At 45.6% G+C, this 11504-nt stretch overlaps 1 protein-coding gene across 1 annotated transcript; it reads left to right on the top strand.

Annotated features, from left to right (window-relative positions):
* The first annotated feature begins 203 nt into the window (after positions 1-203).
* LOC108928515 (endothelin-2) lies at positions 204-9946 on the top strand. Its single transcript, XM_018742454.2, has 4 exons — positions 204-312; positions 4996-5164; positions 8157-8291; positions 9551-9946. Exons 1-4 carry the CDS (start codon positions 252-254, stop codon positions 9654-9656), a joined length of 471 nt encoding a protein of 156 aa, XP_018597970.2. The 5' UTR covers positions 204-251; the 3' UTR covers positions 9657-9946.
* The last annotated feature ends 1558 nt before the right edge of the window (positions 9947-11504 follow it).

Here is an 11504-nt window from a genome sequence, read left to right as displayed (position 1 = left end):
TTAAACTGCGACCCCCCCCGGCCACACGGGTCCCCATCCCCGGGGGCGGATGCAGGGGATTCCTCGGAAGAGCCCCGCGAGTGACAGCTGGGGGCGGAGGGTGCGGTGCGGCGTGGCGCAACGCAGGCGGGGTGTCCCTCCGCCCTGCACGCGTCACCCCCCTCGCCTCCCGCGGCTCCGCGATACGGCCGGCCCTCGCCGCGGGATACACTGCCGCTGCTGTCCTGCTCCCGCTCTCCTCCGTGTCCAGCATGGACCTCACAACCTTCTACTTCCTCACGACCGCACTGGCTCTAATCCTGGAACAAGAAGGTACGGTTCAGAAATGGTTCATCTTCCCTTGGCTGTTTTGAGTGTCTTTTGTGACTGTGGAAAATTGAATGTTAACTTTTTTTTTTTTTTAAATAAACCAATATTTATTTGACTTCTTTTCAGCATTGCTTACTGCTATGTCAAAATGCTACATTTATTTTTAAGGCTTTTACCTGTATTCATTAAGGCCTTAAAAAGACTCGGATGAGAATAACTTAATACTTCATGTATAAAATGCTGCATCTACAGGAATATTTTTTTTAATTCTGATGTTTTCGGACCGATTCTCTAATTATACAAGACATGTAAATCACAAGCGGCGACAGCGTTTACGAAGTGTACGCAGCATTTCCAGATGACGCTTTAATTTAAATTTGCTGCATCGGTGGCAGGACGTCCTGTTGGAGACACACCACAGCAAAGCTGACTTTGAAATTGGACAAACTCGGTGGTTTTTAACATTTTTTTCGGTCGATATCGTGACGGATAGCTTTGTTTTCACGTTCGGCAGTAATGTAGAATGTCCGGTGACAAACAATTTGGCTTCGCTCTAACGGAAAACTCACAGCTTCAACCCGCGCTTAATACAGTATTTATAGGGTATTTAATGTATTCGTAGTCACTGTCAAAATGAATAAAATTTAATAAAAAGATGCTAATTGGGGAACTGCTGAACCGTGAAAAGCTGTGAGCTGAAAACCTTAGTGTCGGCCAGATGCGTGACATGTAAATGTTCAAAATCCTTCCCGTCAGACTGTAGATTTGTAAATTTATGCGGGATGCAGAAAACCATAATTTCAGCTGTCATACTGTAACTACACCGCTGCTTTGCTCATGAGCATATTTTTAAATCTGATGTGACTGTTTTCAAAAGATTTAGGATTTACCCAACACCCAGCTTCTAGGGTCCGATGCGATGTCTCCGACACGTTCTCCACACGCACCGTGGGGGGGGAGTCACACGTGGGATTTTGGAGCGTCGTATGGAAGACGCTCTGAGTTCGCCGCCTTCCTCGGCCTCGGGTTCGAGCCGTCGAGCTTCTGCGTCCATAGCACTTAACAGTGATTTATTTCCCGCCAAATTATTTGGTCGAAAGGCAAATCCACAGCTTGACCCATGTGTCCAGTTACATGTGCCGGAGCAGATCGGGTAAAGTACCTTTCTCGTGGGTCCAGCTGGGCAACTTGATCTGACAACCTTCGGCTCTTTCAAATAATATATATTCGGCGCTCGTTTCGGACATTTCAATGTGTCATTTCCGTGAGCGGACACCTGACACCTAGAAATAAAGATGTTTCCATCCGAGAAAGAGTTTGAGAAAGATGCGGAAAGACGTCTCTATCGGAAAGACCGGTCTGCATGTTCACAGTCGAAATACATTAACTACACATGCTATACTATGTGTAAAGCAAACATTTGCATTTGGGTTTTTTCATGGATACCTTACTTTTTATATTCATGTCTATATTCGGTGGGACTTCATCCTGAACGGCATTGAATGGAGCTATAATGTGTGCAATTATATTGTTTGGCTTTTATAGAAACACACTTTAGTTTTTCATTTATTTATCAGGATCACATGTTAAAGTGAACTATTACAGCAAACACCCCCCCCCCCCCCCCCCCCAGCATTGTAATAGGTAACTTTATGGTTAAAAGCCCTTAGCAAAAGTTCCAGTTGGGACCCTATTACTGATAAGTTTACACTTTTTCACCAAACAAGTGGGGAATACTGTACTTTCACAAAAACCAGTTCACTGTGTTTGACCAGGTCCTGCTCTCCGGTGGGTCTGGGGTTCGAGTCCCGCTTGGGGTACCTTGCAACGGACTGGGGTCCCGTCCTGTCCCCTCCCCCTCCGGCCTTACGCCCTGTGTTGCCGGGTTAGGCTCCGGCTCCCCGCGACCCCATCTGGGACAAGCGGTTTCAGATGGTGTGCGTGTGCAGTTTACCGTATTTCATGCCGACCAAATCAGTATTGCGCTGTGGAGAGAGAGGGGATTCCGGGTAGCTTGGCATTGTGGCTAATAAGCCAGGCACTATACAGAGACCCCGTGCCAACTTTCATATGTGACAGATCTGCAGCACATGGTGGCCAAAATCTGAGGTGTTACATCACATGGGGAAAATGCAAAGACAGCAAAGAATAAAGAATTTCTCAAAGTTCCTTTCGGGTTTATCTCAGATCGCTCTCGAAACAAAAATGTTCTGCTTCTGCATTTCGCTCTAATACTGTTACGCAAGCAAGTCCAGCAAGTACAACTCCTGTAGGCTGTTTTCCCTCTGAAGACACAGCTATGACTGATTTATATTTAATATAAGACACAGAAATAATTCCAGCGATCCTGGCAACGGGCCACTCGCTCAAGGCTACTATGCTGGGATAAGAGCTACTCTGTGAAAGTCAGTTCAAAGCGAAGGCGCACGATTAAACATGACTTCGGGAGGAAATTCACACCGCCAATCCTGCGACGACGCACAACAACATTCCGGACTGTAGAAAGTTCGACAGCTCCGATAAGACAGGAATGGAGGAATTTTCCCTCCAAATTAATAACTGTAATCGGACTCCGGGGATTCGGCGGCGGAACAGAGCTGCTGTTCATACCCCCACACCCATCATTTTTTATGCACCTGGGGCCGTGGAAGTAACTTTTATTTTGCAAAAGGGAATATCAGAGTTCCAGCAATGTACGTTTCCGTACTCTTAGCTACTTCATTTTCGCTCAATACATGCGTGTCATACACCAACAGGAGGCATAGTGCTTACTGCGGTCATCATCTTGCAAGTCAAAGGTTCGAATCCCCACTCCTGCTGTGATGCCCTTGATCAGGGTACTTAACCCAAACTGATACAGTAAGAATACCAAGTTGAATAACTGGGTAAATCACTGTAAAACAGACCATTTGATACTATGAGTCACATGGGACAAAGGTGTGAGATGATAAATAATTATTGATAATACCTTACATCAGTTGCTGTGATCATAGAAGCCCCTTATATGAAACTGCCCCTTCTTGCCGAAATCCTGAGAGCTACTTGTTGTGTTGGCCTTCGCTCAGCGTTCACCGAATATTCGAATAATTACTGAATTATTCAAGTAACTCCTTACATAGTAAATCACATCACCTGATGTTTCTGGGAGTAAACCAGGTATTTTGAAAGCTGTTGGACTGAGGCGCTTGAGGGTGGAGTCTTCAACATCCTGCAGGTTTCTCCATCTGGGACAGTGACTGTGAAGGCTCCGTTCTTGTTTTTCAGTGTATTGACCGCACTCTTATGGCACTAACCTGTAAGACTGTTGGCTTCATCGCATCCATTTAATGCAAGTATCAGATTATCTCCTCTCACTGCCGTGGGACTGTCGCGCTCCTCTTTGGATGGACCCTTATGCAGAGACAAAATGAGGCGGAACTCTAGGGAGATGAAAAATAATTGAAAAAAATGATGGAAAAATTACAAAGTCGGTCCTGTGAATTGAACCGAGGGTGTTAAAGTGGGAGGAACGTGAGCGCCTGTGACGGCTTCTCCGAAAAAACAGCCGAGATGTATTAGAACAGGCGCCGGAGGCTGTTCACCAGGAAATGGATTTATTTCCACATGAGTTAAGGACCTGTATAAAAATCTGAACAAAATGTTCACACTGTAGGAATGGCTGCCTGTGGAAGCCAACGATGCACAATACTCTACAAATCTCTTTTGATTCATGGCATAGAACAAACAATGGGAAGCTGTGGTCAGCAGGAGGCAGTGTAAATATGCAAATACCGATTGAGGTAAAGCTGTAAAAGCAAAGGTACTGTGGACAGGAAAGCAGTGTTCCTTTCTAAAGAACAGCGGCACAGTGGCATGCCAAGAAGTGCTGCTGTCTCACAGCGTCTGGGTGGTGCGAAAGGACATGGGTTCGATCCCTGCTCAGTCTGTGCGCACTTTGTATGTTCTCCCAGTGTCTGGGTGGCTTTCTTCTGGGTGCTCTGGTTTCCTCCCACAGTCCAAAGACAGGATGTTCAGGTTCCCCCACAGTGTGTCAGTTCCACTGATGTATGGATGAGTGACCCAGTGTAAGTAGTGTATCTAGGAGTGTAAGTCACCGCAGTGAATAAAGGTGTGTGGGCTGATAACACTACATAGAGTTCATTGGAAGTCACTTTGGAGAAAAGCATCTCCTAAATAAATAAATGTAAATGTAAGGGCTGCATGGTTCAAATTTCAGGATGATCTCAGTTTCATAAACCATTAGTACAGGGAGCAGCAGGTGCTGTAGTGGTCAGAGCTGCTGGACTTGGACCTAAAAGCTGCAGGTTCAAATGCCACCTCTGGCTGCATTACTCTTCAGCAAGTTACTTACCATAAATTGCTTGAGTAAAAAATTACCCTGCTGTATAAATGAGTAAATAAACATCATAATCTCCTTGGGGAAAAAGTATCAGCTGAATGACTAAATCAAACTGTAATGTATATAGATGGCAGAAATAATTTGCATTAAAGTACCAGATGAGCAGAAAACAAAAAATAAATACATTATTTTATTGCAGTATAAATGTACCTTCAGGTACCTCAATGGGTCACGGTGAGTTTTGGACATGAGCAGCAATATTTCTTTGGAGCAGTTTAACACTCTCAGGTGTCCTGAGGTTCTCAGTGTGACCTGAGCACCACTGACATGTCCTGCTTCTCGTTCAGCCTACGCCGCCTCCATCTCCGCTCCGATTCCTGGTGCAGAGAGGGAGCCAAAGGTGCAGCCCCCACCTGCCCCTCGGCGTCGGATGAAGCGATGCTCCTGCGAGAACCTCAAAGACATTGAATGTGTCTACTTCTGCCACATAGGCATAGTGTGGGTGAACACACCCGGGTGAGTAAACGAGAACTCGATCCTCATTTTAGTCACTTCGTTGCAGGTGGGCAGTCAGTGAGGACCCCATATCAACCCTCAAATAACCGTCTGAAAAAATACTGATTTATGAGACACTTTGGGGAAAAAACTAGACAAATATACAATAGATTGATGATAGCAAACTTAATCCAACCCTACCCCTATCTCTATCCCTATCCCTATCCCTAACCCTAGCCCTAACCCTATCCCCAACCCTATCCCTATCCCTAACCCTAAACCTATCCCTAACCCTAACCCTAACCCTAACCCTAGCCCTAAACCTATCCCTAACCCTAACCCTAACCCTAACCCTAGCCCTAAACCTATCCCTAACCCTAAACCTATCCCTATCTCTATCCCTATCCCTAACCCTATCCCTAACCCTAACCCTAACCCTATCCCCAACCCTATCCCTATCTCTAACCCTAAACCTATCCCTATCCCTAACCCTAACCCTAACCCTAGCCCTAAACCTATCCCTAACCCTAAACCTATCCCTATCTCTATCCCTATCCCTAACCCTAACCCTATCCCTATCTCTATCCCTAACCCTAACCCTAATAACCAATATCACAATTGAGAAAGGTGTCAGCATTTAACCCCAAGCAAACAATTTTACTTTAAATTATAAGTAAAATAAATAATGGATGATTTTGCTTTGAAAAAACTCTTTATACTCTTTGGTTTGTGTTGTCATTGCTATGGGAACGCACTGGAAGGCTTAGGGTAAAACGAGTTGTAGCTTTCATGAAAACATTCAGTTATAGCCCAAAAATGTTCTGACAGTTTTCAGCATTGACAGTAACACCGAGGCATTTTCGCAGGACAAGGCAGCATTGTTAATGTTCCCGGAGGGAAACAGCCTTGATCAAAACCCCTCCGGTGGACAATTTGCTGAATTCTCCCAGCGGGCTAACGTGGGCTTGGAACATACCGCCAGCTCCCCTTTCACAAGCTTACTCCTCTCCTGACAGGTTGGAGGATCGCTCAGCAGTTTGTCTCACTTCTTTCGACTTCTCATTTCCCGTCCTCAGCACACACACACACACACACACACACACACACAGACATACATACACTGGTTGGCAACCATCTGACCAGAAACACCTCCTCCCAGCTGTGTTTTCTGGCATCACTTTCGCAGCACCTCAGTTTACTCCAACAATACTCAGACACTGACCACATACCTTGCAGGTTTCCAGACGATTCGCCCGGACACGGGTCGGCTTTGCTGCGTGTTATTTTCGAAGGTGTCGTACATGAGGTTGCAAAGTCATTTCCGGTGACCGAAGGAGAACTGTGACTATGTTGGCCCCAGCTGCGGATGTAACGCTTACTTCAAGGACCTGCGATGAGGACACGATGCGATGCTTTTGGTCTGGACCGGTGGAAATGAGATCGGGGAAAAAAGGCCTGGCGCTGGAGACACCGCACCGTCCCACGGTTGTAAAAAGAGACTGTGGGAAAAGGCATGAAAAAAAGGCCTCGAAATACAGAACCACGACTTGGGAAGGGAACACACAAGTAGGGGTGATGCTGGGACATTATATTGTCCTGCAAAAGTTGCTCCAATTCAGAGTCTGTAAAATTTCCCAACTGTATTTGTGAACTGTTGCGACTTTTCAGATACGGATATTTTCCCCGAAGTACGAGTGGTGTGTTTTTCATTTTGTTCTCACTGAGGTTTCCGAGATGTGACCTGGCTGTGATTTTGTTTTCCCTCCATTCAGCAACCGGACCTCTGACCACAGAAACTGTTCTCAGGCACAGCCATCTGAGGCTAAGAGGCCTCTTTTCATTTTCTCCGTAACACCGCAACACTCCCATCTCTCATTAGTCACTAATTACCAGTTTCGCTCGGTTTGAATTTTGATGAACCGCCTTCTTGATGAGGGCCGGAAGTGTATTTTTTTATTTCTTCCCAGTTTGGGTTTTTCTGCTTTATTTCACACTGTGGAATGCTTTGTGAAGGAAAAGCTGAATACGAAACCGAATATGACGACGAGTTGACTGGACACAGCAGGACTTTTCTAAGAGTTTTCAAGAAATATGCTTGACTTGAAAATAATTACAATATAAGATTTTTCATGACCTATATAAGTACATTTCAGCATATTGCAGTTAATATTCTTACTTTTATTTACCTAACTTATACACTTACCTATTCGTTTATGTACCTTCAATGGATGCATGTGTGTGTACGTACAGTACTGTGCGAAAGTTTTAGACACTTAGGGGTTTAAAGCTGTAAAGTGAGAATGCTTCCAAAAATAATGCTCTTTATTAATAAACTTCCTAGAAAGCTTAGTAACCATCCATTGTCAACAACCACTTGCCCCGAGTGGAGTCGCGGCAGGCTTGGCCAGGTCCCGCTCTCTGGCAGGTCTGGGGTTTGAGTCCCGCTTGGGGTGCCTTGCAATGGACTGGCGTCCCATCCTGGGTGTGTCCCCCTCCCCCTCCAGCCTTACGCCCTGTGTTTCCGGGTTTGGCTCCGGTTCGTCTTGACCCCAATTGGGATAAGTGGTTTCAGACAGTGTGTGTGTGTGTATACTTTCTTTCTTTAACGACGTACAAAACCCCTACTATCATACCGTAACTTTTTGCGAAAGGAATGCTTGGAAATCTAAAATATGCTCTTTCCCACTGACACTAATGCAGAAGACATTAAATATCCACTAAAACAAATATTTCTGTGAAACATCTAAGTGCCTAAGACTTTTGCACAGTATTGTTTAATCCATCCATCCATCCACTGATATCTTGGTTTCGATACAACAATAATTTTGATACTTTGTTGCCAAAATGTGTGTCAAATGCAACAAAAATATTAGGACACAAAATGTCTGAGAGTTGCTTTACTGTGTGACTTCGGAGGAGAAGAAAGGATGTTGCCTTCAGTGACCTCGGCTCCACACTCTCTCCGTGTGGCTCCGTTACTCTCTCTCACTCTGTCTCGTCTCTCTCTCTGCAGACAGGTGGTGCCGTACGGAGTGGGGTCGCTTCCTGTACGACTGAGAAGGTCCTCGGGTCGGTGTGTCTGCACGGGCGATGCCGATGATGACACCGAGTGCCTTTATTTCTGCTCAGCAGAGCATCGGAGCACAGGGTGGGTAACCTTGGGTAGATGGATGTGGAGGTCACCGAACAGTATTACGGAACAACAAGCCCCGACGCACACTGACCCTGAACCGAGTATCAACGACGGCTTAAAGAGTCGGACGTTGAGCTGTTCTATGAGCCGAAGGATGCATACAGTTATTGGATTAAACTAAACAAAATATGGGGATCCAGCAGGTGGTGTAGTGGTTAGAGCTGCTGCAATTGAACCCAAAGGTTACCAGTTCAAATTCCACCTACTGCTGTAGTATTCTATCTCTAACCCTAACTAAAATACTAACCAAACCCTAAGACTAAACAGATTAAGAAAATAGTTAGTCTAGATTGCACCATTAAAAATGACCTTGCTATATAAATGGTAAATCACTGTAAGTGGAGTGACGGTGTAAGAGAAAAGTGTTAGATAAGAGTTTCACAGTTTCAGCTACTTTCTGTGCTCTGAATTGATGAAGTAAAATCTCCCCACTGTACAAATAGGTAAATCACTGTAAATTGTTTGGTGTACAACAAGAACCTCTAACCGCTCCTGTCACATTTCACCCACGCAATTTACAGTGTTCAACTACCTCTATTTGACATTTTAACTACCTGCATTTATACAGCTGGGTCATTTTTACTAGAGTGATTCAGGGTAGTATGTGGTGGTGCAGTGGGTTGGACCGGGTCCTGCTCTCCAGTGGGTCTGGGGTTTGAGCCCTGCTTGGGGTGCCTTGTGATGGACTGGTGTCCCGTCCTGGGTGTGTCCCTTCCCCCTCTGGCCTTATGCCCTGTGTTGCTGGGTAGGCTCTGTGACCCTGTATAGGGTGTGTGTGTGTGTGTGTGTGTGAGAGAGATTCAGGGTAAAGGGGGTGTGGTGGTGCAGTGGGTTGGTCCTGATCCTGCTCTTCAGTGGGTTTGGGTTTGAGTCCTACTGGGGGTGCCTTGTGATGGACTGGTGTCCTATCCTGGGTGTGTTCCTTATGCCCTATGTTGCCAGGTTAGGCTCTGGCTCCCTGTGTGGGACAAGTGGTTTGGACAATGATGTGACATGATTCAGGGTAAGTTGGTTGATTGGAGTAATACAGCAGGAGATGGGACTTGAACCTGCAACATTGAGGTCCAAAGGCAACAGCTCTGATCCCTACAGTTGGTGGTGCCCCGTGACTCAGCTGTTAAAGGGCTCATGTCGAGTGCAAACTGCAGCGCTGCAGGAGCGACAGCATGGACCTCATGTATCGGAGGAGGCCTAATAATTTTTCTTTATCCCAGGCCAGCGGCAGCGAGGGGAGCGAACGCCAGCGAGCCGAGAGAACGGCGCAGCGCTGGGCACGTGGGGAGGAAAAACAGGCCCCACATGGCAGCGTCCAAGACGTGAGAGCGGCTGGAGGAGAAGGAAGCCCTCGTGAGGGTCGCTGCAGAACACGCCCGTACAGCCGAGGTTCACGTCCTCTACGTATTTACGAGCGTGATAGTCGGCCGTACGTTACGTTTTGTCATTATTTGTGAAATGATCAGAAATTTTTATTTACAAGACACAAGTGGAATCGGGGAAGGAGTGAGGGACTGAGGAGGGACCGAGCTCGTGTTTTTAACTGGGCAACATTTTCCGAATGGCTTTTCATATTGCATTTCAAAATTTTAATTTCACTTGGGCTTCAGGTGCTATTTTTACAGCTCCAGCACAAATAATTTACTCGAGGCTGTTTTTTTAATGTTTCTTGCACAAATTAGGCTTTAACTGGTCCCGTGTGCCTACACCTCGTTACGCTCGTACCGGGACGCGCGCTTCATTTTAACAAGAGCTATGAGCTTGATATGACGGATGATGAAAATACGTTTCTGTACGATACTTGAGCTCTCTGACACTCAACTGCACAGCTGATCTTGGGCTGAAAACACACTTTGGTGCCGTGCGGCACGATGCATGCTATACGCACTACATTTCCCGTGGACAATAATTCCTTGAAAGTACCATTTAATATCTGAACGCATTACTTGGCATTTGATTGCGGAGGTGTCGTTTCAAGCGTTTTTCTCAATTTCGAAGCAAAGGTATCGACAGTAAGCTGTTATAAAGTGTCGAGAAGGTCGAGAACCGCAAAGTTTCATGACGTATAAATTCATACTTAATAAAAAATATCATAATATGAACATGTGGTCTCAGTGAAATGGTTTTTTTTTTGTTAAAAATAAATGATTTCTTAGAAAATTTTGATTACAGCTCAGATTGGACGGTAGAAACTGCTCTCTGTTTTTGGAGTAAATTATGTTAGAATGTTTGTATCTACAAGATACCCTTCAACATGCCGCCGTCACAGCATTGGGCAGGAAACAAAGTTATTTTTGTGCTCATGTTTTCCATGGTTGCTTAAATTTAGGCACATTTCACCTCATTTTAGGTATTTGCTAATTTCTCTGACACTTCTCTTGAAGACAACTCAGAGTTTTAGGTTAATACGTTAAGGTGCTTGGAATGATTTAATCTTGACTTCTGCTGTGAATAAACGATCACCACTCAACATGTACACACACACACACACACACACACACACACACACACACACACACACACACACACATTTTCAGAACCGCTCGTCCCATACAGGGTCGCGGGGAACCGGAGCCTACCCGGTAACACAGGGCGTAAGGCTGAAGGGGGAGGGGACACACCCGGGACGGGACGCCAGTCCGTCGCAAGGCACCCCAAGCGGGACTCGAACCCCAGACCCACCGGAAAGCAGGACCGTGGCCCATCTCACTGCACCACCACACCCCCACTCAACATGTAGCCACTTCAATATTATAGTGTTATCAGAAATGACCAGAGAGAAGTATTAATGCACAATAATTCAATACAATGTTATAATAATATTTCCTTTAACTGAGAAAGCAGAGGCCCAGCACTTGTGCAATAACTCTGTCCTGATGACAACAAGGTCTGTGGTTTGGGGACAAGCACATGTCACTCTCAGGAATTTTGGACAGTGAGGGTCACTTACATGTACATTTATTTACTTAGCAGACATTTTTCTCCAAAGCAAATTCCAAAGAACTCTATGTAGTGTTATCAGCTCACACACCGTATTCACCGCGGTGACTTACACTGCTAGATACACTATTTACATTGGGTCACTCATCCATACATCAGTGAAACACACTCTCTGTCACTCACACGCTATGGGTGAACCTGAACAGCAGGTCTTTGGAGTGTGGGAGGAAACCA

Source organism: Scleropages formosus, chromosome 1 (genome assembly GCF_900964775.1).
Source record: "Scleropages formosus chromosome 1, fSclFor1.1, whole genome shotgun sequence".
NCBI classification, from domain to species: domain Eukaryota; kingdom Metazoa; phylum Chordata; class Actinopteri; order Osteoglossiformes; family Osteoglossidae; genus Scleropages; species Scleropages formosus.
Note: the sequence above shows the minus strand (reverse complement) of the source record. Positions and strands in the feature narration are given on the sequence as shown.